This window comes from Prionailurus viverrinus, chromosome D3, assembly GCF_022837055.1.
Source record: "Prionailurus viverrinus isolate Anna chromosome D3, UM_Priviv_1.0, whole genome shotgun sequence".
In the NCBI taxonomy this organism is placed as follows: Eukaryota; Metazoa; Chordata; class Mammalia; order Carnivora; family Felidae; genus Prionailurus; species Prionailurus viverrinus.
In genome coordinates, this window is record NC_062572.1 from 18,438,282 (window position 1) to 18,463,719 (window position 25,438).

The 25,438-nt window shown below is 56.3% G+C and overlaps 1 protein-coding gene across 1 annotated transcript; it reads right to left on the bottom strand.

Moving 5' to 3' along the window:
- Nucleotides 1-545: 545 nt before the first annotated feature.
- FOXN4 (forkhead box N4) lies at nucleotides 546-24,228 on the bottom strand. Its single transcript, XM_047828666.1, has 10 exons — nucleotides 24,193-24,228; nucleotides 23,236-23,324; nucleotides 9,318-9,466; nucleotides 7,440-7,564; nucleotides 7,223-7,333; nucleotides 6,761-6,888; nucleotides 6,038-6,134; nucleotides 4,557-4,764; nucleotides 1,873-2,265; nucleotides 546-805 (listed from the first exon to the last, which is right to left on the bottom strand). Exons 2-10 carry the CDS (start codon nucleotides 23,319-23,321, stop codon nucleotides 546-548), a joined length of 1,557 nt encoding a protein of 518 aa, XP_047684622.1. The 5' UTR covers nucleotides 23,322-23,324; nucleotides 24,193-24,228.
- Nucleotides 24,229-25,438: the final 1,210 nt, after the last annotated feature.

The following is a 25,438-nucleotide window of genomic DNA, read 5'->3' on the forward strand; positions in this document are numbered from 1 at the left end:
GTGGTGTGGATGGGCTCCAATAAATATAAATAAATGTACACAGGGACACGGTGCCCCGGATGGGCCCGGGACCGGTTGTGTGAAACTCTAACAGACTCCGGGAGTGGGGAGCCTGGAGGGGAGGGCCGGGCACCCATTCCGGAGTTCAGCCCGGTCCGGTCCAAGAGAGGTGCGCCAGTCTCCCAGCTCTGCTCCTGGCCTCAAGGCCTGTCCTCTGGAGGCTGAGGTGGAGGCTTAATCCCAGAAGAATAAATTAAAGGGCCTCCCTGCTGGGGTGTTTCCATGGCAGTCCCACCCCAGAGGGGACTGTGGGTCGTTTAGGGAGCCCGGCGGGGATGCAGGCTGGAGAAATCTCGTTCTCAGGTGTCAAGAGGTCAGGGAGGCTGCAATGCCCTTCCGTTGTCCTCTGTCCTGACTCGAGGTGGCCCCAAAGGCCTCCTGCGGAGGTGCGAGAGGGCCCAGGGTGCCGACGGAGACGTAAGAGGCCTTGCGTCCAGGAACCCCAAGCCCGGGGTTCCGGGTGCCGGGGCAGGTGAGGCGTCACCTCAAAGCAGGGCGATGGGCTTGTTCCCTGGGCTGCCCAGGTACTGGGAGGACGAGGTTGTGGCCGACGCGGCCACGCTGTCTGGGGTCGAGTACGCAGCATACAGGCCCGTCACCTGCAGGTCTGGGAAGGACTGGTCGCTGCCGCCGGAGACGGGGGTCAGGCCCGAGACCCCCAGCTCACAGCCGAGGGGGGAGTCTCCGAAGGCCCCCAGCGTGTCCAGGCTGAAGCCCCCATCCTTCATCTCCTCCCAGAGGTTCCCTTTCAAAGACAAAAGCGGTTGGGTGAGCTGGCTTCGTGTCAAACAGAACCGAGTTCAAATCCTATCTTAAGGAAGGGGCAAAGACCATGTCTGGGGTTCAAAGTCGGGTACCGCAGGGGAGCATGGAGACACCAAGTTCTTTCTAGCCACCCCTTCCCTTCCCACTGGGCATCCCTGGGAACGTCACTTCTGTCTCGGAGCCTCAGGCTCCTTGGAATGAAATGGAGACAATCGCCCCCACCCCACCCCCACTCCTCCTCCCCTTGGGGGCTTAAACAGGGGGCTGTGTGGAAAGCACTTACTCTCACTAAGGGGTCCCACTGTGGCAAGGTCAGGGGACAGAACAGCACAACACAGTTTACAACACAGTTTGACTACATGATAATCTCGGGGGACAGGCAGGAGGCGGCGAGGTCCGGATACACCCAGTTCACAGCTGTACGTGACTCGCTCGCTTGCTAACTAACTGCCAACCGGTCCGTTTCCCTCTCTAGACACCGAACTCCTTGAGGGCAGAGGAGTTCTCGGCCATTGGCTGGCACACGGTCGTGAACGGATGAGTCACAAGGCACCTCCCTCGTTCGTTCCGTCATCCGCTCAGCTCCTGTCCTGTGTATCAGGGACGACCGTGTGGCAGGCAGTGGGGGCCAGAGTGTGACCCGGCATGAGGTTGGCACGTGCGAGTGGAAGCAGTTACTGAGGAAAAGTTGGGGGTCGGACGGACCTGGGTTGAAATCCCAGCTGGGCCACCGGCGAGCCAGGGGACCTCACTCCTCTGCCTCAGTTTCCTCACTGGCAGGATGGGGACGTGAAATGGCAGTGGCCCCCCAGGGCCGATGCAGGGTGACATGGGGGTGATGGCTATGACGCGTTTGGCACGAGGCCTGGTATACAGTAAGCGCTCACTAAATGCTGGCTGTACTTCACCGTCATTAGGCGGTTGGGGAGTGCTTGTTGAAGGAATGAGCGGAGGTGGAAATGCAGACAGACCTCCTCTCTCTTGCCCTCCCCCGTCTTCCTGGCCCTCCGGCTCCCCCACCCCCACCCCCCACTCCTCCGGCCTCACCCTGCAGAGCGAAGTCCATGATGCTGGGGTCCAGGGCATCCACCTCAGGGTTCATGTCGGTGCTGATGTTGATGAAGTCCACAGGCGCCCTTCCCATGGCGGGGTGGGGGAGGGGGCTGGGGCTCAGTTCCGGCAGGGCGTGCAGCGGTGGGGTCTGGGCCGGGGCGGGAGAGTCTGGGGCGAGATGTGCCTGGGGCTGGACCTGGTGGTGCAGGGGGCCGGACTGCAGGGACAGGGTCATCAGTGGCTGGGGCGGAAGCTGGGAGACAGCCAGGCGTCCATGGGCCATGGCCACCGTGGTGGCATGAGTCAGCACGGGGCCCTCGGGGTCTCCCAGTTTGCCAGGGCGTCTGCAGCTCTCCGGTCGGTCCGAGATCAGCTTGTCCAGCTCCTCTGCAGGCAAGTGGGAGAGGTCACTCAGCAGCCACCCTGCAGCTCCCAGGCCCCAGTGCTAAACGATGCACGTGACCGTTAGCCAACCTCTTGGACCCTCTGAACCTCAGTCTCTCCATCTAGGAGATGGCATCGTACGCTCTACACAGTGTTGTTGGGGGAATGTCATGAAATCACAGTGTAGGGTCTTTGAGGAATGAGAAGGGCCTCGGATAATAACATGAGCTCCTCTCATTGGGACAGTGCAGTAACCCTAGGACCTCGCCTGGAGCTCCTCATGCCCTGCAAGAGGAGGTCAGGCAGAGGTTACAAATCCACGACATGGGGACAAAATCCCTGCTGCTCAAGGGACATTATGAAGTGTTGCCGTGAGTTAAAGCTGGATCCTCCTTGACGGCCTTGGATACGAACAAGACCATGACTGTGGAATTACTTTTGGTTGCTGGCTCGTGTCTCCTGGACTGTAACACCAGTTCGAGACTGGACCGCTAGCGTCCCGGGATCGATTTAGGTTACACTCACTTTAGAGGACGCTTCCAACCTGGGTCTTACTCTAAACGTGTCAGGGCTGGCCTCAGGTCTCAAGTCAGACCCCAGGGCTCTCTGAGGGGTGGGCATCACACGGTACTCTTTCCGCTGAGGGCCTCCCGGACCCCGCTATGGTCCCCTTTTCCTCTCTATTGAATTATTTGTGTCTGAGTTATACTCCTGTCCTCCTTCATATGCAAACACCAGGCATGCCAATCCCCATGGAGTCAGGCCACATATTCCTAAGGCTGGGTGGGACTGGCCTTTCATTGCACATTCTCCCCTCCCCTTCACATCTCTTAATTAAAAAAAACAACAACAACAAAAAAAAGCCATATTTTTTTCTCATAAGCAAAGAGGTTCACGAACAGGGTAGATTTGGAAAATACAGAAAGGTGAAGAATATAAAAATTACCAGTGGTCTCTTCATTCACAGTAAAGAGTTTGGTATGTTTCTTCTAGTCTGTGTGTGTGTGTGTGTGTGTGTGTGTCCATGTAAGTACATATACGCACATATGAGTGGATATACACACATATATAAATGTATATGTTCGTGTAACATCACATGCATTTTAAAATATGATGAAGCTGTGTGATGTTGCTTCATAACCTGTGTTTTTTTCACCTGTTGTGTTGGAAGTATTTCTTTCTATTCCAAAAATATTTTTCTCTCTAGTCCTTGCATGGTATGACATTGTGTCTATTTAACTAATCCCCTCTTGTAGGATGTCTAGATTGCTTTCAATTTTTTACCGTTAGAAATAATTTTGTGATGAATCACGTTGTGTGTCAGCCTTTTGTTGACATCTTTGATCTCCTCAGCACACGTGGCCAGAAGTGATCGGATCAAGGGGGTGCCTGGGTGGCTCAGTCAGTTGAGCGATTCTTGGTTTCAGCTCAGGTCACGCTCTCACGGTTTGTGAGTTCGAGCCCCGCGTCGGGCTCCACGCTGAGCGTGAAGCCTACTTGGGATTCTCTCTCTCCCTCTCTCTCTGCCCCTCCCCCACTCGCTCCCCCTGTCTCTCTCTCTCAAAATAAATAAATAAACTTAAAAAAATAATAACTGGTGCAAACAATGAGGTCCAGTTTGCAGGGTTTTGTTCTATTACTGTGTCCTGGAAAAGTTTCACTTAGGTTCCCATCAGTTAGACACGGAGCTGCCTGTGTCTCTCCACATCCTAGCCCACACTGGGTGTTATTACTTTATCATTTTATCATTTTCTGTTTTTTCATATGTAAAAAAAGTCTTTTTAACGTTTATTTCTGAGCGAGAGAGACGGACAGACACAGAGCGTGATGAGGGAGGGGCAGAGAGAGAGGGAGACACAGAATCCGAGGCAGGCTCCAGGCTCTGCGCTGCCAGCCCCAGAGCCCGATCCGGGGCTTGAACCCGCGAACCACAAGATCATGCCCTGAGCCCAAGTCGGACGCTTAACCGACCGAGCCACCCAGGCGCCCCTATTATTTTATGGTTTTAAAACTCAGTGCCGATGTGGTAGGAGAGGTACGAAAGTGACGTCATCCCGTGGTTGTCTCGTCTGGTGTTTCTCTGGGAGAAGCTAGGGGTTGCCGAGGGGAGACCGAACAGCTTTTCCCAGGCCTGTGACCAGGGCTCTGAGCTGAGCAGCCACAGGGGAGGGGAGGCATAGTTCACAGGCGGGAAGTTCACCAGAGGCCCGTGTGCCCCCCATCGGGGCCGAGACTTGGTGCCGGCCAGGCAGGACGCAGGCAGAGCCGGGCCGGGCGGTGCGTGTGGGCCTCACCGGGGTTGGCCATGCTCCGGTGGATGGCGGCGAGGTCCTTCCTCTTCCACTTGTACATCTCCTCCTCCATCTTGTCGATGCGGGCCAGGTTCAGGGCCCACAGGCAGCCCTTCCTCGAGGAGCCACTCATCTTGTTCTCCACCTTCTCAAAGCACTTGTTCAGGGACAGGTTGTGCCGCACCGAGTTCTTCCAGCCGTCGGGAGCCGTCTGTGGGGAGAGACGGACGCGCAGGAGACCCCCTCAGAGACCTCCCTATGAGCTCTTCCTCTCCAGGGGCCTCTCAAAGGCGGGCCTAGAGGGGCAGGCGCGGCAGGGGCGGGGTAAAATGACACTCTGACACACTCCGACACCCGCCTTGAGTTGGGAAGACGAGAAAGAGAGAGAGAGAGAGAGAGAGAGATAGGGACTGGGGCAAACTGGAGGGCCCGTGCCCTGTTAAAGGGGCAGGTGCGCTTTGGCTCCAGCCGACAGTTACTACTTGAGAACCGGCCCGGGGATGCCGAATTTTCCGTCCTTTCTCTCCCGCTTGGCGAGCAAGCGAGCCGATGCGAATACACGGATAACTGGCCGAGTGTATTCAATGCCAGACAGTTTTCAACGCTCATACTTGATTGTGAGGTAAGCAGATACGACAGCGCACCTCATGGCCTCTTCCCCTCCCGCACACACTACCGTGCGCGGCATTTTCTGCGGAGGGCACGGTCCGAGTCGGGGACCTCACAGCTTGGTACCGACCCTCTGACCACCGGCGCCTGAGTTTGCTTGGATGCCAGCAAAACTAACGTTCCTAGCGGCCAACCACGTGCCAGGAGCTGCCAGGCCCTTCACACGCAGAGTCCTCGCCAACCTTGGCAGAGGGGTATTATCCTCCCCATCTTACAGACGAGAAAACCGAGGCTCGGCGAGGCAAAAGCTCTTGCCAAGCCTGTGTTCTGCATCAGTATGGTTTTGAAATTGTTCACTTTTCAGAGGGAGGGGAAGAGAGCACATGAGCCGGGAGAAGGAGGGAAGGGGGGGGGAGAGAGAGAGAGAGAGAGAGAGAGAGAGAGAGAGAGAGAGAGACAGACCTAAGCAGGCTCCACGCTGAACACAGAGCCTGATGTGGGGCTTGATCCCATGACCCTGGGATCATGACCTGAGTTGAAATCAAGACACTCAAGAGACTGAGCCACCCAGGTGCCCCTGCAACCATATGTTGAACCGAGTCGGTGCTGAGTAAGTAAGTTAGCCCCTCTTCCCGCCGCCCCCCTCCCCTGCTGCCGCGGATGTCTGGTGAACTTGTTCCCTCGTTAGAGCCCAGCTCAGATGCCCCCTTTCCCTTCTGGATTTCTTTGCCCCTGACTGTGTGAACGGTGCCTATGGACACAACTGGGGGCCTAAAAGGGCGACCCGGTGCGGCCCCGGGGCCAGGTCCTGGGTTCTGGCAGTACGAGAGGCCGGAGCGGCTCCAGCACCCCCAGGCCAGGCTGGGGCCCCTCACCTTGAAGTAGGGAAAGTGCTCCTTCATGAAGGTGTAGATCTCGCTCACAGGCAGGCTGCCTGTCTTACTGTTCTTCAAGGCCATGGCAATCAGACAGCTGGAGGCACAGGGTGGAGAAGGCGGGGGTGACGGTGGCTCGGGCTGACGGCCCCAGGTCTCCTCTGCCAGGAAGCCTGCCCTGCTTGACCCCAGCGGTACCAGGCCCTACACGCTCCAACGGCGTTAGCTCTGGTACCTTTCCACGGCCCTACGTTTTCCCCACCTCCCGCCCTTCTCCTTGACCCTGAGCTCGGACACTGGTACCAATCTGAGGAAGTGCTTTTCCTCTCTTTATTCCTTCTCCATAATTCATGCCTATGGGCCTTTAGACTTTAACCAGGCTTGCTTACCCCCCGCCCCAGCCGTATCCAAATCTTGTGAGGTACACAATCCTCTTGTTTCGATGGCTTTTTACACCAGAGGAAACTGAGGCTCAGAGAGGCCAAGCCACTTCCCCAAGGCCACACAGTTTATGAGTGACAGAGTCGGGAGTGGGTGCTCAGCCCTGGGGGCTGACTGGACATACGACGGGCCTTCCTCGAGCAGGTCCCACCTGGGGGTTCCCCACTCCCCCCAAACTCCCCCTTGCAAGTCTGAGCCATCGCACCACATCTAGCTGTCTGGGATAGCCTCGCCCCTCTCCTCCCCGAGCCCCCCGTGGCCCCAGCCCGTCCTGGACCTCACCTGTATGAGTAGATGGGCTTGGGGTAGTGCTTGGGGTGCAGTTCCCGAGACGAATGCACAGCCATGCGGGGCTGGGGGTAGGGAGGCCGTGCTCCAAACGGGGAGCCGTACAGGCCCATAGGGGGGCGCTTCTCACGGGCGTGGCAGGGAAGGGTGGCAGAGAGAAAAGGTGAGAGAGAGCATAAGCCACTCACAGGACGCCCCCCCCCAGCCCCGACCCCGGGCTCCCTTTTCAGGAGAATGCTGTTTAGCAAGATGTCAGGTCTATGGCCCCGGGAGATAATCTTGTCCCTGCCCCGCGCAGCGGTTTTAGGGGACTGAATGAAGGACTCAATGACACACACACGGGGAATGTTATGCCCATGTTGCAGGGGAGTAAACTGAGGCTCAGAGAGCTCCCTGGCCAGCCCAAGGCAGGGGTGTGTGTCTCCTAGTCCAGGGGCCCCCGCCAGCCCCCGGTACCTGCTGGGTGCCTGGGGGCAGCGATAACTGCGTTTGGGAGGCGGGCGAGTACAGCTGTGGCTGGTCCTGCAGGCTGGATGAGGGCTGGCCCCCCACAGGGATCTGGTTCATCTGCAGAGGCCGCAAGAGGGGGAGACAGAGGTCAGGGTGAGGGTGGGGCACCCCAGCCCCGGAGGACCCCCCGCTCTAGCTCCCCGACCCACGCGGTGGCGCTTACGCTGGCTCCGTGATTGGCCATGGGGCCCAGGCCTAGCACGCCTGGGGGGACCATGCCAGCCGGGCCGTGGAGCAGTGGACCTGGGGTGGCTCCCACATGCAGGCTGGCTGCCCTGGCCAAGGCACCTGCAAAAGGGAAGCACAGAGATGCCGCTGGGCTGGGGGAGTGGGTCAGAGCAGCTCAGTCCCCGGGCACCTCCAGAGAATGGAGCCGTCCCCCACCCAGGTGCACAGCAGGTGCTTGGCAAACCACTGCCCGGGAGCGTGGGAGTGACCAGTGGGCTCCTACCAGCTGTGTGACCTTGGGCCAGCCTCAGTCTCCCCATCTGTACAGCGGCACTACCGAGATTACCCACGTATGAAGTTGTCAGGAGGTTGTGCTCATTACATTGCTCGGCACATAAGCTCTCGATAAATACGAGCGGATAATTAATGATGATGATGTCATGAACATCTTGGCTCTCGTCCATCGTGAAGCTAAAGCATCAACTCATTATGTTCATCCCTCTCCTCAAAAACGTGCCTCCACCCCCCAGTCCTCTAGGCTTAGCTCTAAATGCCTCTGTGCCTCGTCTCCCCTTTGCTGAGTCCTGCTCGTCCGCCAAGGATTAGCTCAGATTAGCATGGCTAATCTATCACAGACGCTCACTGTACCATTCTGACTTGGGGCTACCTTCCAGGTGAAACAAAGTTGACCTGCAAGATGATCCTGCCCGGGGGGCCTCCTCTTCCAGGAAGCTCTCCTCTGAGTCCTGGCCGCCACCCCCTGGGCTCATGCCCTTGTGCCTGTGATCTGTCTGCCTTGCCCTCAGCTCCTCCCTGAGAACTAGGACCACATCTTATATGACCCAGTGCTCCAAACCCCTGGCACGGAGACAGGGACACAGGAGGCGTGCGGCAACACGGTGGACAGGGGAGGGTTCCCGCTCGTGTGCCACACAGCCCCGACTGCGTGCAAGGAGCTTTCGGCGTCACGTCTCCGCGTCGCCCCGCGAGGGCAGTGCGGCTGTCCTTTTGTCGCAGAGGAGGACACAGGTCAGAGGGGGAGGGTGCTTGCCCGAGGTCATACAGCTGGAAGTTCTCGATCGGGGCTTGGCCAACCACGGCCAGCCAGCCGAACCCAGCCTACAGCATGTTTTTGTAAACACAGTTTTACCGGCCCGCGACTACATCCCTTCGTTTACATATTGTCTAGGGCTGGGTTTGCGCCACAGTGACAAAGTTGAGCATCTCAACGGAGACCGTATGGCCCACAGAGTCTAAAATATTTACTCCTTGACCCTTTACGTTAAAAGTTTGCTGACCCCCGCTATAGATGTTTTGGCCAAGAACAGTTTGTTCAATGAAAGAAATAATCCTAGACACGAATTTCTCAACTGTCGGTCCTTTTAACATACTGTGATGATGGTTTTCCTTGATTGTTGGTCTCCAGTGCTTTCTGGGTCTCTAAATATTTAGTCCACTTGCTATGACTGCGACTGGCTGCCATTTATTGAGCACCTACTGTGTGCCAGGACCTTCGGCACTTTCCGCGTATGACCTCTTTGGCGATCAGGGTTCAGGAGGCTTTTGTAAACGGCCAGGGAGCAGATATTTGAGGCTTTGCCAGCCATATAGCTTCTGTCTTCTGTTTTGTTTGTTTGTTTTTGTTTTTTACCATCCTTGAGAAATGTAAAACCATTCTGAACACGAAGGCAATAAAAAAAAAAAAAAAAAAAAGCAAACAGGCTGCAGGTTGCCAGCTGCATCTGGCCCGCGGGCCACAGTTTGCTAACTGCTTTAGACCTTCAAGACATATGGCGGGTGGGTGGCAGCGCTGAGCGCCGCCCCTCCCCTGCACCACCCTCATGCCCCGCCCCCACCTCACCCCTGAGCCTACCTGGATGTGGGTGGGGTGCACTGGGGCCACCCAGGTCCACGCGGCCACTCGCCATCTGCTGCAGCCGCGGCACGTCCACAGCTGTGAGCCATGACAGCGACTGCAGGTCCCCGGGAAGGTCGTCCTCACCGGTGGTGGTGGCCAGGAGCCTGCAGGGAGGGGCAGGAGCTCGGGCGGGGCGGGGAGCTCAGGCCAGCTCTTGGGGGGCCCCCCCCACCTCTGGAATCGCCCCCTTAGTCCCTCACCTCCCCCAGCTTCCCTAATCTGCCCGTCCCCGGGGCTGGACATGGGGACCCAGGATCCTCCCGCTTTGGCAGCCAGGACCACACATCCTCAAATCATTCATTTCTTCATTTACCCACTTAACACATCTCACGTTAGCCCCTCCCCCCAGAATGATAAACGCTCATGTTTGTTGAGCACTTACTCTGTGCCCGGCACCATACCAAGCCCTTCGCAGGCAGAAACCCATTTAAATCTCTGGGTCACCTCATGAGGTAGTATTATTATGATTCCCATTTTATGGGTGGGGAAACTGAGGCACAGGGCTCGGTGCTCAACAAGCACAGTCCTTTTCAATCCCGCTCGATCCCCACAGTAGCCCTGAGAGGTAGGATATGCCCACATCCCCCCCCCCCCGCTTTTACAGATGGGGAAACTGAGGCTCAGAGCCCCGAGTCACTGGCTCAAAGCCATGTGTAACAGGAAGCGGGGGGTCTGGAAACCAGGCAGCACAGCCTGAAGGCTGCGGAGCTCTTCACCGTGACCCCAGGAAGCCCCTGGAGCCTCCACTTGGGACGCAGGCCCACCACCCCTCAACAGATGTGCAAGCAAAACCATCAGTATCTACGGGAAGGAAGAGGCTGCCCACTGAGGATGGCAGGCAGGTACCCCGATGTGGGGTAACCATGACCCCCAGCACCCCCAAAGTCATGCTTGCCACAGGCTCCAAGATGCCCCATGGGAGCATCCTGTCCACGTCGTAACGTGGCTGCAAACTGCCCAGGGGCTTTCTGGTTTGCAGCCCGGAGGCCCGCGGTCCAAATTCTAAGCTCCACGTTTCAAGCAGGAGTGTGTCGGGGCTTCATGGAAAGGGGGAGAGAGAAAAAACAACGCAGCCTCTGGCTTTGTCCTGCATGTGACAGGGGACCTGCGGTGGACCTCGGCTTCTGTCACCTGTGGGCCACCGCAGCTAGCGTCCCCTCTCCTCTGCCTTGGTGTCTCAGCCTCTCTTCTGCCTCCTTCCCACCTCACCCGCGCTCGCTCTCTCTCTCTCTCTCTCTCTCTCTCTCTCTCTCTCTCTCCCCCCTTGTTTTAGGGCCACAATTAGCGTTGCCATGGCCACAACTGCTCGGTTGTCGCCGGGCCTCGGCCCTCAGCCCACCAAGCTGGCATCAGGTGACCGCCCGGCTACCCCAGCGATTGGCTGCCTTGTAGGAAAACAGGGCCTGGAAACGATTTGAAAACCCGGCCGGCCCTGTCAGCAGCAGCAGTTGGCCTGGCTTCTGTCCCCCCTGGCGGCCCATTGTGCGACAAACGACTGTTGCCCCCGTGGCACGTGGCCCCCATTGTCCTGGGGTCTCCCTGCAATTGTTTTTGTAGCCCCTTCCCACCCCCGGCTGCCACTCCTTCAGCCTGCTCGTAACTCATCTGGCGAGTGACAGCCGCGGCCCAGGCCTGGGCGATGCCATCTGTCCCCTCGGGCCCGTGGAGACCATGGGGCAAGGCCGAAGGGCAGGGCCCGCTGTTGGGGACGTCTGGCTGGTCCCCACCCACCCCTCTGCACCCCATGACTGGCCCACCTCCCAGAGGCTGGTGGTGTGAACCTTGCTCCTGCTCTGTTACCTGCTGTAGCTCCCTACTGCCCACGTGGCCCCGTCTGGCGCTGGGGCAGCAGGGAGGGATGGATAGAGGTGAGCCACTGCCGGCAGGTTTCTCAAGGTGGGGCCCTACCAGAGTCCCTGGGATGGTGGTGGGGGGCTTGCAAACGAACCGGCTTCTTGTGTGCCACCAGTGAGCAAAGTCTCTGGCAGCAGGTGACCCAGAGTGGTTAAGAGCCTGGGCTCTGGGTTCTAATCACCTGTGTGCCCAGGGCCACTGACTTAACCTCTCTGAGCCTCAGTTTCCATCTGTAAAATAGGGTTAACGACACTCCCCGTCTCATAGGGCGTCGTGAGGATTAAGTGTGTAAAGCCCTTGGAACGGTGTCTGACTTAGCTGTCATTATTAATACCAATATTAACGTCAAAAGTCACATTAGCTAGGTTCCCAGAGGACTAGAAGTACATCGAAGCTTTGGACTCTGGTCTCGCGGACCTGCCTCTGTTGCTGTTTCCACTAGCGGCTCCCATTTATTGAGCACTGCCTGTATGCCAGACCCTGGGCTCCATGCTATCCCCATTTTACAGAGAGAGAAACTGAGACCCTCAGCAGTCCCTTAACTGTCCTGAGCCTGTTTCCCCATAACGCGAGGATCCCGGAAGGGTATCGATGTAGCTGAGCCCATAGAGGGGCCGAGTAAATGGTGCTATTCTGGTTGTAATTTATGTGGTTTTCTTCCCTGCCATTTGGGTGTCCCACCTGGCTCCCCATTCCTTCGGCATCATCCCTACTGGGGCCACCCAGTGTCCGCTTTGCCCCCGGGACACCCAGGCACCGTCGCACCTCCGCGTCTTTGCATTATAGCCATTCCCCCCTGCCGGGAATGCCCCCTTTAGCTTTTCCTCCCCCCACCCAAACGGTGCCCATCCCTGCGGGCTCACTCCGTAAACTGCCTTCTGACGGCCAAAGTCCCTCCAGACATCATCTGACCCCACCCTTCATTTTACCCATGGGGACACTGAGGTTGGGAGAGGAGAAGCCGTTTTCTCCCGATTCGGAGTCCTGAAAAAGACCAGGGCTAGGGCTCCCGGCTCCCAGGGGGCAGGGGGGCGCTCAATCCAGCCCAGGAGTGTGGCTTCTCCTCCGGGAAGTCTTTGCCATCCAGACCCCAAGCTCGGGGACCCCTCTGCCTCCTGACGGCTCCCTACGCCTTGCCAGGGCCCGTGAGTCTGTACAGCCATCTCTCCACCCCTGCCCTGCCTGCTGGACCACCGAGGGCTGGCCCTGAGCCCTGTATCACCCGGTGTCCCTGCACACAGCGGTGCTACTTCAGTGCCTGCTTGGCTGGTCGAAGTAAGCTGACCCCAGGTCACCGACACAAAGAATGGTGTGACAGTGGCCGCGGTGTCCGGAACTTTTGGTGCTCACTGAGCCATCCTCCGCCTCCCTGAGCCCTTGCAACCCCTCCAGGACAGGGACAGGGAGTAGGCGGCCCCACACTACAGATGGAGAAGCTGAGGCCAGACCGGGACTCGAACCCAGGTCTGTCTGCGCCAGTCTGAGGCTGTTTTTGTGGCACAACGGGCCGAGAATTAGATGTGACCTGGGGGTGATGCACCCCGCCCCCACGATCCTGGGGCTTTCCAGTGGGGGGTGTGTACACAGCATTGCCCAGGAGTTGGTTGAAATGCAGGGTTCAAGACCTAGCCCGGAGCCTGGGGTCCCCCCCTCCTTGAGCTGTGGTGCCCAGGAGACTGTATTTTAGCACCTCCCAGAAAAGCTCTGGGGGAAGGACAGCCCCAAGGTGGTGAAACAGGGTCTTGGGCACAGTGTAAGCTTGGACTAGATGAATCCCTGTGACTTCTGGCCCCTGGGCCTCTGTTTTCTCCTCTGGAAAATGGGAGAATAACAGTCCATATCTCCCTGGGTTGTGTTGAGGACCACACTAGCCAGTGCATATTCAGCTTCCAACACAGGCCTGGTCCCCATTCTCCCTTCGTGGGGGGTTGCTGCTCATCCCGGGGGTCGGTGGCCAGGCCCTGCTCCCCCTGCTGGGTCTCTCTCTTGCTCAGGCCAAAATGTCTGTGTCAGTGTGCCTGGCACCGGCCCAGCTGGTCTCCTGCAGCGGATGTGGATGCCCAGAGGCTCTGTGCCGGGGATCCGCTGGCCCCGAAGCCTCGCTCGCTTTCTGCTGTCTCATCAGCCGGCATTCGGGCCCCTCTTCGCTGTGGATCACGGGAAGAGTGCGGTGCTCTAGGGCCTAAATGGGGAGTGTCTCATCCCCACTGCCCAGCCTGGGTCCTCAACCATCTCTGTCCCCTTCTCCTCCACCCTTCCTCTGCTCCCTGCCCAGAGGCCCATCGGCCCAGCCCTCTCTCCGCGGTGGCTCAGTGAAGCGTCCCTATGACCTGTCCCTCATCGATGTGTAGAGTTCCATGCGAGGACCCGGGCTGAGTCCACTGCTGGGTTAGGTGGCCCCCGGACAACCTGATGCTGCAGCAGGGAACCTTGAACCCCCTAAGGGAGCAGCTATACCCCAGAGCCCAGTATGGGGCCAGGCACATAGTATGTGCTCACTAAGTCCTCACAGATTGGACAAATGAGCAAACAGACCCAGCTTTCCAGATGCCCCACTCCCTGCTGTCCAAAGGGCCGGGAGGGGATAAAAGGCCCAGCTTAACTTTATTTAATTTTATAAAAGCCTGTGGACACAGCTTGGGGTGGGTGAGTCCCCACTGTGTGCCCAAGCCGGTCAGGCAGGTATTGTTATCATTACCACCTTCCCATTTACCAGATGGGGACACGGAGGCCAGGGAGAAACAGGCCTGTCTAGGGTCCCCCAGCAAGAGACTGGGCTGGTTACAGTCCCACTGTCCTTTCTCCCTGCCCTACAAGGAACGGTTGAAGAAATGGGCTCTGTGGATTCTAGAAAATTCTAGCACTGTGCTATCCAATAGGAAGCCGCACGTGGCTATTTATTTTAAAAAAATTTGTTTTAACATTTATTTATTTTTGAGAGACAAGAGTGAGAGAAAGTGAGAGTGGGGGAGGGGCGGAGACAGAGGGAGACACAGGACAGGAAGCGGGCTCCAGGCTCCGAGCTGTCAGCCCAGAGCCCGACGTGGGGCTCGAACCCACAGGCTGTGAGATCACGACCTGAGCCGAAGTCGGACGCTCAACCGACTGAGCCCCCCAGGCGCCCCACGCACGTGGCTATTTAAATTTAAATTCATTAAAATTAAAATTATGGACTCAGTTTCTTTATCACACCAGCCACATTTCAAGTGCTCAATGGCCACACATGGCCAGTGCCTGCCGTACTGGACAGCACAAAATTGGAACGTTTCTATCACCACAGAAAGTTCTACTAGGTGGTGGTGGCCTGGAACGGTCTTTTCACAGAAAGTTCTACCAGGTGATGGTGGTCTGGAACAGTCTTTTCGATCATTATGGAAAAATCTCTGGTGTGTCTATATTGCCTTAAAATTGGAAATTTGATTGAGGTTTGGAAATTTCAGGAGCTGATTGCATGGAATCTGGAGTTTTAGTATGTCCCATTACGAAAAACTCCCCACTTCACCTCCCACCAGCGAGGAAGTGACAGGGAACGGCTCTGTAAAAATGGGAGCCTTGTACTAAGGTGGCTCACAAAGTAGTAAGCTCCCCGTCCTGGGAGCATTCAAGCAGGGGTCAAGGGATGATGGGGGTCAGGCTCCTATTGGATGGGTGAGCCCAAGCAGCCTCCAAGTTCCCTTTGATGCAAAGAAGCTATGACTCATGGGAACAGTCTGCAGGTAAAACACTCTGGTCACGTTTCCACAGTTCTATCATCTGGGGCAAGTGAGTCTCCCTCTCCGGGCCTCAGTTTCCCCAGCCACAAAGCAACGGCGGCAGAGTGGAGGTTCCCTTAGAGTCCTACGTGCGCTTGCGCTCTAGGAAGGCAAACTAGACCGTGGTTAGGAGCAGGCATGAACCCCAACACGGGTGGACCAGGGCCTAAAGATTCCTGCCTGTGTGATGGTCACCTGTTCTGGGGCTCAGTGTATAAACCGGGAATAATAATGGCATCTACTCTAAAGTGATGGTCAAGAATATGATGGGGCACCTGGGTGACTCAGCCGGTTAAGTGTCTGGCTTTGGCTCAGGTCACGATCTCGCGGTTTGTGGGTTCGAGCCCCGCGTCGGGCTCTGTGCTGACAGCTCAGGGCCCGGAGCCTGGAGCCTGCTTGGGATTCTGTGTCTCCCTCTCTCTCTGCCCCTCCCTGCTCGTGCTCTGTCTTGATCTCTCAAAAACAAACATTAAAAAAAAAAAAAAAAAAAAAAGAAGGAAAGAAAGACCTGCCTGGCACCCCAGAGACCTCTTCTGAATTCAGTAGCTCACCATCAGCTCTCCACCCCACACGGGGACACATCTGTCTTTTCCTTACTAACACACACACCTTGTGGGTGTCATCACCCCTGTTCACAGATGGGAGAGGTGAGGGCGAGCCAGGAGAATTTATCTCAGCAGCTTCTGGCCAATGGCCTCAGGTACCCACCCCAGCACCTTTCCCCGGGGCCTCTATTTGCCCATCTGGAACACAATGGGGTTGAGCCCTTTCCATCTTGGTGGGGCTGCCCCTGGGACACACGCAGCCTGCCGGGCCACTCGGGGTGGGGGGACCGCAGAGGTGGGCGGCCCACCTCTGCCAGGAAGCGGGAGGATGCTGAAGGGGGCGGAGCCTGGTGAGGAGCAAGGTGGTACCTTGGGGAAACCGACCTCAGAATACTCGGTTGTCAGTGGAATAATCCGGCCAACACCTTCCAAGTGTCTACTACGTGCTTATCATTTTGCCTGCCTCATCTGTGTGCCCTGGTGAGTTTGCTCATCACAATTCCCGAGTCCTCTGCAATGACACATTCCGGGCCCCTCCCAGCTAGGGAACCCGAGTCAGGCCTGTCCCCCGCGACCCCCCCATTGCTTTCTCTCGGGCATTTCCAGGTAGTGGTTCCAAGTGTCGGCTCTATGGTCAGCCAGGCCTGGGTTTGAATCCCACCCGGCCCCTTTATAGCCGTGAGACTGGTCTGCGGTAGTCTGCCTCTCTGGGCCTCAGTTGGCTCCTCTATACGGCTTAGTGCCTGTACCCTCCTCGCAGGGTGTTTGTTGTAAGGACTGAGGCGGCCATGAGGGTGGGGCGCCCAGTCCACCCACGTGCATGGCATGGCGCGGTTCGCGTGATTACGAACATCTTCTAAAGAGCGTGCAGCCAACACTCAGTAAACATAGGTATTTCCTCAACTCCTCCTTGCCAGGCTGTGGGGCAAGCACAGAACCGCCCCTCTGCCCGAGGAGAGAACTTTCTAGTTGACTTAGGAACGCACAGAATGGAGGAGCGGCCCCACAGTGTGCCTACCTCCCCGCCAGCCCTCTCCGGTCTGTACCTCCCTCGGTGCTCGACAGCCTGTGGGATGAAGGCTCCTTAGCAAACCCATTTCGCAGATGGGATAGCTGAGGCTCAGAGAGGGGAAGCGATAGCCCTCGGCCTCACAGCGTGTACGCAAAGGAGCTGGGGCTTGAACCACCACCCCGCAGCCTCTTTACTTGGTCTCTGTGCCAGTTTGGCTGAAATACATCAAGCTGTGGGCGGGAAGGGTAAATCATCATCATCATTTTTAGAAGGATCTGCTGGGTGCCTCCATAGTGACAGGGTCGCTGGTCAGGGGACCCTGTGGTGGCCCTGGGCAAAGCGACACACCACTGGAGTCCCTGGCTGCCATCCTAAGTGACCAGGGGACCAACCTGATGACAGGAATTAACAGTGTCCTTAATTAATCAGCCATGTTGCTGGAGGGACAGAAGATGAGCCAGGAGGGCAAGGCACTGCAGGGGGTGAGCCCAGGGACACCTGGATTCCAGTCCTGGCTCTACTCCTAATAGAGGTCCTTGTGCAGGTGACTCGGTGCCTTTGAGTCTCTGTTAGCTCATGTGCAGAACAGAGGTGTTCTTGGTTCAGGGTAAACCACAGGAAGGGTGTCGAACAGTGTGTGGCTCGAGGGGTAGACAACTATTTGTGGAATAGATGGATTTAACACCCAGCAGTCAGAGTGACCTTTTGGAAGGGACATCAGAACCTGGCACTGTCCTTAAAACCCATTAGGGGAGTAAGGCTCCAGCTCCCCACCATGATCTGGCCCTGGCTGCCTCCCACCCCTCCCCTCATGCCTTCCTCTCCTCCGCTCTAGCGAACCTGTCGAACTTGGAGTTCCTCAAGCATTTTAAGTTCTCTTTGCACCTGCTGTTCCCTCCAGCTGGAATGCTGTTCCATGCACTCATTTTTGGCTGGCTCTTTCTCATGCTTCTGGTCTCAGCCTAAATCTTTCCTCCTCTGAGAGATTCTCCCTGGCTACCCACACTCCTAGTGGTCCTTCTTCCTGTGTGTGTCTGCAGAACATTTAGCATTTTTTAAGGAGGTATTCACTTTATACGTTTCCAGTCATTCCACTCTAGGAGGGCCAGGGCTGGGAGACCCTCTATTTTGTTCAGCCACTGGCACAGGGCCTGGCACCCTGTGGACATTTATTACATCCTTGCTGGAGTAGGAAAGGGTAGAAGGAATCCACTTGTGGCCGAAATCCCATTCCAAGCCCTTTGTAGCTATGTGACATTGGGCAAATCACTTTACCTGCCCTGTGCCTCAATTTTCCCATCTATAAAGTGGAATCATCATCATCATAACACCCCCCCCCCCCCCAGAGGGCAGCTGTGAGGATAAGATCAGATAATGTGTATGATGGGGCCCGGCACCCAGCAGATGCTTAGACCCCGTTCCTTCTTTCTTCCCCATTGCGTTCTCTCCTCTTGCCTTTTGCATGGTCACTAGGAGGAGACCCCACAGCACGTATTGCCTTTGGGGAGTCAGATCACCATCCCAGCGGAGCAGAGACGCATCCAGCCCCGGGACGTCACTTCCTCTCTGATTACAAGGAGGTTTTTACCTGCCTTCTGGAGATGTGGTTTAGTAGGAAGCTCTTAACATTACCACAAACTGTTCCTGTTTCCAGTCCAACCCTTTACACAAAACGGATTAAGCATTTCACGGCGGTATTTATTTAGCTAACACATCTTTTGTAACATCTTTTGTAACCGTTCACAGGAAAAAGAAAATCAAATGCAGTTGAGCAAGCTAGGGGATTCCCAACTGGGCCAAGAGTGAGCGTAATAGGACATGATTTGATTAGGAGGCTGGAAAAGAGAATCTCTCCTTGCTAGAACTTGGCTGGAACTTGGCAGGGGTGGGGTGGGGGGCGTGTGTGTGTATGTCTTTGTGCGCGCACACACGCGTTTCTAGGGGTGGACCCAGGAGGGCTGGACCCCAGAAAGGCTACGTCTCTTTCCCTTGCCTGTTAGGTAGCTGGAGGAGTTGTTCTGGCCACCTCGAGGGAGGAAGGGTGTAAGGATGTTGGGAGCGTCACCGCCCCTGACAGATGGAGCCCCCAGCCTCCCCCCTGCAAGGAGGTTACAACTGATGGGTGGAGCCACACTGATATGGGAGTTAAACCATCCCCACACGCAGCTCAGCGGGGGGCTTAAGAGGAAAGGCAGGTGGCCTCTGTCCACCCTGGTCCACACTGCGGGACCCTGTCGTCACTTAAGCACAAAGCCTCTCTACATTTCCATGGACGTACTGTTTCTCAGGTGATAGTTACCCATCCATCCATCTACCCGATGAATATTTATGATCCATCGTGTGCCCAGCACTGTGATAAAAACACCACTGTCCAAAGAAAGGAAGGGCTTTGCCCATTTCTTAGAGGAGGAACTGAGAGTCTGGCATCAGAATCTGTAAGGAGAGCCACAGAGCCGCATGGCTGTGGGAGAACGTAAACGCCCAAGGAGCCAGAAGTCTGCCTTCTTCCTCTGGGCCTCAGTTTCCCGATCTGTAAAAGGAGGTTGTTGGACCTGACCTCTAGAATAAGTTCCAAATGTGGGGACAGGTAGTTGAAATCTGCTGCCCTGGGGGCGCCTGGGTGGCTGCCAGTTAAGCATCTGGCTCTTGATTTCAGCCCAGATCATGGTCTCATAGTCCGTGAGTTCGAGCCCCGCAGCAGGCCCACGCTGACAGTGCAGAACCTGCTTGGGATTCTCTCTCTTTCCCTCTCTCTCTCTCCCTGCCTGCACCTACATGCATTCTCTCTCTCTCTCTCTCTCTCTCTCTCTCTCAAAATAAATAAACTTCAACAACAAAAAAACAACGCTGTTCTGCCCCTTCCTGAACGTATGCCTCTGGACAAGATGCTGGGCCTCAGTCTCCTTGTCTGTAAACTGGGATCATGCCAGCACCTATTCCACGGTTGTTACCATGAAGATAAAATGGGGTCGGTGCACTTGCTAAGGAGCTCCGCAGCTTTCTGGCACACAGTAGGTGCTTAGTAACTCGAATTATCCTGCAGAACCTCGAAGGGAGCACTTCCCTCCCAGCTTTGAACCAAAGGGAAACTGGTTAACCCATGTTGAACCCACGTGGGACGTGAGCTGTTGGTGCTGTCCACAGGGTCACGGCTGCCCCTGGCCCTGGCCCCCAGGCCCCAGCGTCTCAGGCAGAGAAGGCTGCTGCCATTTGCTGTCTAGGCCCAGCCACGGACTCTCCCCCGACAGCTCCTTGGGGACAGGACGGCCTCCAGCTGCTGTCCCCTGCCCCCGCTCCCTCCCTCTCTGCACACAGCCATTGAAAGTTAACGGCCAAGGCGGCCCTTGGGGATGGAGGGTTGCGTGGAGGGCTGCCTGGGGGCTGGAACCAGGCTGGACCAGCAGCCTGAGTGGTCCTTGGAGCCATTCCCTGGAGATGGGAGAGGGGGAATGAGAAGCCCATAAACTTCTCCAAGGCTATTATTCAGGGAGAAAAATGGGAGTGGTTGGAAGGGGCCAGGGAGTCTACTCCGCGATCATAAAACCTCCCCTCCCTGAGAAAGCACTCTATCCCAGGCCTGGCCCAACACCTTTTCTAGACAGAAAGTGCCGGATACTCCCAATGACCTGTGACTTGGGCTCTCCCTTTGCTCCATTCCACAGATGAAGAAACTGAGGCACAGAGATGGACAGTGACTTGTCTGGGGTCACACAGTGGCGAGGTGGTAAAGCAACTTATTGTGTTTCAACACTTGAGGGGCACGGTGGGGGGGGGGCGGGAGGGTAGTGGTCGTGGTGCCCTCTGGGTTGGAACAGCCTCAGGTTCGAGTGGTACTTTGGCCACGACTAGCTGTGTCATCATGTAAAGCCATTTAATCAGATTGAGCCTTGGTTTCCTTATCTGCCAGATGGGCACAGGAGTGCCACATTCACAGGATGGCTTCCGCACAGGGAAGGCAGGTAGTAAAGGGTTAAGAAACCATCAGCTGCTTATTATTATTATTATTATTATTATTGCTGTTGTCACCATTATTATTATTCTGCCCTCAGGGAGGGACATGGTAGCTGTTTAACACAAGAAAGCCCCAAACCCATGCAAATATAAGGCAGGACACTCAGGCCACTCATCCTGTGCTGAGGCAAGACTGTTTCTCTTAGCTCCACTGCCTCGCCCCTGCCAGCTGGTCAGGGAACTGGGTAGGCATTGACACCCCCCTCCACACACACACACACACACACACACACACACACACACCAGTAAGCTTACTGCCTGCTCTGCCCTATTTCTGGAGAGGGACAGCTTGCTCAGTACCCCAGACAGTTTGGGAGCTGGGCTGGCCAAGACCCCAAGGCTTGGAGCTGGTGGGAGCCCCAACTGGGGAGTACTGGAAATCTGGGTTCAGGGAACCCCCTCATCCACCCTGTTCCTCCAGGGCCCCCACACGAAGGCCCTCCAGAGACCCCAACTGTTGCAGAAACTTAACACTTGTTAATGGAACTAAGTAGTAAGAACCGACAAATGCTGGTTCCGTGTCTCTTGCTCTATAAAATATACTCAGTCCTTTTAGCAGCGACTGCGCCCTAATCGTGCTCATGGGAAAGATTAGGAGACTCAAGCAAATCACGTGACATGTCCAAAGCTGGACTTTGAACTTGGCACGTCTGACTCCAGAGCAGCTGCTCTGAACACCTGATTCCTGGGGCACCTGGGTGGCTCAGTCGGTTAAGCGCCTGACTTCAGCTCAGGTCATGATCTCGCAGTTCGTGAGTTCGGGCCCCGCGTCGGGCTCTGTGCTGACAGCTCAGAGCCTGGAGCCTGCTTCGGATTCTGGGTCTCCCCAGAGAAAGACTCTGCTACTCCCCTGCTCGTGCTCTGTCTCTGTCTCTCTCTCTCAAAATTAAACAAACATTAAAAAAAAAGTTTAAACACCTGATTCCCTAACTCTGATGCTTTTATGGGGTGCTTTAGGCAACAGTAAGAATCAATGGTTCTGAGCTTTTCCAGCTGGTCCAGGGGAAGGACCTGTTTTCCCATGGGCTTCCGGCAGGGGGGACAGAGGGAGATTCACCCCGATACACTGAGTGCCTGCTGGGTGACGGACACTTCCATAGATATTACATTTAAAACCCGTAGCTTTTATTATCCCTGCTACAGACACAGACAAATGAAGGTGTAGAAATGAAAACGCCCAGAATCATACAATTGGCAAGTGGCAGAGTCAGAAATTGTTGCTTCATCTTCATAATAACTCCATGCAGTGGGTACTATTTCTAGCCCCATTTTATGGACGAGGAAACTGAGGCTCAGGAATCAACCGGGATTATAGAGGATTTCAGAGCCCAAGCTCCTAACACCCTTATGCTGCCCCCACTACACCTGCCATTATTTAAACCCTTTCAGGGCTGGAAGGAAGCCCAGAGGTCCTTGGTGGTGGGTTCTTGGTTAAAGATTTCACTTAATGTCTCCAAGCCTCAGTTTCCTCATCTGTGCAATGGGGGCTCATCACAGCAACTTCCCAAGCTGGGCACACAGTAGGTGCTCTCAGATTGCCTCATGCCTAGCATACATGTGGAGTCCCAGATCTGCACACAGCAAGATCTCAGCAAACATCTCTTTGCATTTGCGTCTTCGTTCGGATCTCAGAAGGCAGCCTCCAGGCCCACAGCCCTTAGGAAGCAAACCTCGCTCTAATTGGGGGCTGTCGTCTGCCCCAGAAGGCATTGCTGGCGAGTTGTAGTGGCCCCAGGAGGTCAGACAGCCCCTGGGTAAACAGGTCTGATCCGAGGTGACAGCCTGCTCTTCCCAGGCCAGCCCCTGTCCTGTCCCCACTCCATAATCTGGGCTGTGCCCCCTCAACCCATGGACACGATGCCTGCCTTGACAGGTGGGGCACTGGGAACCAAGTCAGGCCTCCTGGCCTCAGGCGAGAGAGGCTGGGAGGGAACTCCAGCACATTCCTTTTTTCTCCTCCTCCCTCCCCTGGCTGTGTGACCTTCTTGGCCCCTTCTCCCTTCTTGGCCTCAGTTTCCCCAACCGCAAAAGAAAGGGGCTAGACTAGTCGAACCCCGAGAGGCCGTTCTAGCTCTGAGGCTTGAAGAGAAAAAACGGGCAAAGGACTCTGAGGAGCTCCCCCGACCCGTGTATATCTCGCTTCATCCTGTCTCAAGGAACAACTTATTTTGGCCTCAGCTCCATCAAATTTATTCTTCAAATACATTCAAGAGCGTCATTTAACTGATAAGGAAATGAGGTCCAGAGAGGTCAAGGGCCTTGCTGAAAGTCACACAGTCAGGCTAGGAATTCAGGAGTTCCCGCTCACAACCTCTGCAGCATCCAAGGAGTGTGGCCGCCAATTCCTCCCCCACACCCCAAAGCTTTGGGGGGACATTTCCTGGAGCCAATCTTGGGACACTGTATGGGAAGCAGTAACTGCCACTGTCATCTTAACATTCACCAGGATGCCCAGTCTGTCACCCAGGAGGGGACCTCTCTTGGAGGAGACAAAAGACTGGCCTTTGAGTGGTCCCCGTTGCCCCAGGCCACAAGCCCAGACACCCTCAGAGAGGCCAACTTTGAAATTGAGATCTTCTGGTGTCTTGCAAAACCGCAAAATTTAAGGTAACAATGGTTCTTGCGCAGCAACCATAAGCAGCACATAAACGCGTTAAACAATTAAAAAAGAAATGGTTTGTTTTTGCTGAAGCCCTCACCTGTACTCCTGTGGAGAAGGGTGATGATTTTGCCCTGAGTTTTGCAGAATTCCTGACATCATAGATGAGATGTCACTTTCTATCATCTCCTTGGGGAAAAGACAAGCAGAAAACAAAGCTCCCATCAGTGATAGTGTGGACAGGGCAGAACCCCAGTTTTCCCACAGTTCAGAAGGATGAAGCTCAACCAACCAGCAGAACACTTGAAAGAAAGAAAGAAAAAGAGAGAAAGAAAGAAGAAAGTACTAGAAGATTTCTGGGCATCATAGGTCACTTTCCCAGGGCAGTTCTACAGAGTTTCAGAAGCAAATGAAGAGAATGGAATGAAATTCCAGGTTCTTTCGAATTAATGGGGGAAGGGCAGAGGAAGGCTCTAGAATCCAAATGTCAAGTCGTGGAAAATGTGGACTTGCAAAATAGGAATCAGAAAAACCTGAATCCCTTCCAAGCCTCTTTTCAACCGCAGCTCAGTTACTTTATTGTTCAGTTATTTATTTATTTTTTTTTTTTAAACAAAAAAGGTAAATAAAAAAGGACAGCTTGACGTGTCATGTATGTTTCTCTGGGAGGGCCAAATTCCCACTTGCAAAGGGGAATAATCCCTGCAGGGCTCCCGCCCTGGAAATGCCTTCAGAAATGCCACATGCCCTGGCTGGAAAACCAATCCAACCTCCCACCCCACCCCACCCCCCACCACATCCACACACAGTCTTTAAAAAAAAAAAAAAAAAAATCAAGAAACAAAAACACAAAATTTGCCGAAGTTTCTCAAACTTCAACCTTGAAACAAACACAAAAACCCACCCAAGAATCTCAGTTCCGCCCCAAAAGTCATTCAGGGATTCCCGGGAAGGAGAAAAGGGGAAAAGAGAGAGGTAGCCCCCACAGCCCCTGCGCCCGGGGCTCCACCCTGGAAATGCAATGCAAGGCAGCAAAGCCGACCCCGCAAGGCAGTACCTGGAGCCGATCCTCGTCTGGCCGCCGCTGCAGGCGCTCTTGGGGCGGGCGGGGGTTCCGGAGGGGGGCTCCCTCGCGCTCGCCCCTCGCGTTCAGCAATTTGGCCGCCGTCGCGGCTCGAACCGTTTTTAAATTTCCCTCTCTGGAGCTGTCCAGCTCAGAGCATGCGCAGTAGCCGTGCAGGGGGCTTTTTCCCCAAGGGTCAGTTACAGGGCAGGGTCAAGGGGACTGCAGCGAGTGTTTCCCAGCAGCCGCCAGCCTTGCACGCTCCGGGGCTCTAGGTGGGGTGGGGTGGGGCGGGGCGCAGGGGTGGGGACACCCCTCTTCAAACTTTGCCAGCAGTGGCCGCAACTGCATGCCGGCGAGCATGCGTTGAGGAGCAGTGGGAGGGCGATTTAGACCAAAAGAATTAAGTTGCAAAAGGATGCCGGGTGCATTAAAACTTGCAACCCGTCACTTCCCCGGGGGGAGAAGGCGGTGGGTGGGAGGAGAGCTCGGCGGCAAGCTCCCCTTTCCCCCTAAGCCGGGACGGGCCTTGAGGCCGCCCGGCGAGGTGGGGGGACCCAGGTAGACGCCGATTCCGGCTACCTGTCCCTTTAAGAAAGTTGCGCCCGCGGGCTGGCGCGCGGCGGGCGGGCGGGGGCTGCGCGGCCGGGAGCGCTCGCGCCGGGCGCCTCCACCTGCCGAGGCCTCGAAGGGGGGGCGGGCCGAGCGCTGCGGCCCGGCGCTGGGGGGCGGCCCGGGTCTGCGCGCCGCACTCCCCCCGCCCCCGGATCCCGCGTGGAGAGTGAGTCCGCCCGGAGCGCGCGCGCGTGCGCGCGCGGCTGGGCTCGGCGGCCGAGGCGCTCGGGGTCCGGGGCCGCGAGCCGAGCCCGCCGAGCCGTTGGGGGCCGGGTCCCGCCGGTGCGCCCGCGCTCCCGCCTTCCCCGCCGCCCGGCCCGCGCCGCCTGCTGCCCCGCCCCGCCCGGCGCCCGCCGCGGGAAAGGTGGCGCGGACCGCGGGCGGCGGCTGGCGGCGCGGGCGCGGGCAAAGGTCCCCGCGGCCCCCCTTAGGGGGCTGGAGTCAGTGTGATCCCCCGAGAAAGTCTGCCTTTCCGGCGCCCTCGCTCCTGAGCCTCCGTTGGAATCATTTGCCAGAGTAATGACCACACTAATCGTCACGGCCACCCTTGGCTTTATTTCCTTATGTATTTCTACCTCCTCGTTTATTCTTCACGCCGGCCCCTTAGACGCGATGGTCCCCTTTT

Excerpts from the sequence above, each read along its gene's own strand:
- FOXN4 (XM_047828666.1), bottom strand. The coding sequence starts at position 23,321 with ATGATAGAAAGTGACATCTCATCTATGATGTCAGGAATTCTGCAAAAC. Across the intron at positions 7,334-7,439 it reads TGGCCAATCACGGAGCCAGC|ATGAACCAGATCCCTGTGGG; the intron begins GTAAGCGCCACC and ends CGGCCTCTGCAG. Across the intron at positions 6,135-6,760 it reads AAGCCCATCTACTCATACAG|CTGTCTGATTGCCATGGCCT; the intron begins GTGAGGTCCAGG and ends CTGTGCCTCCAG.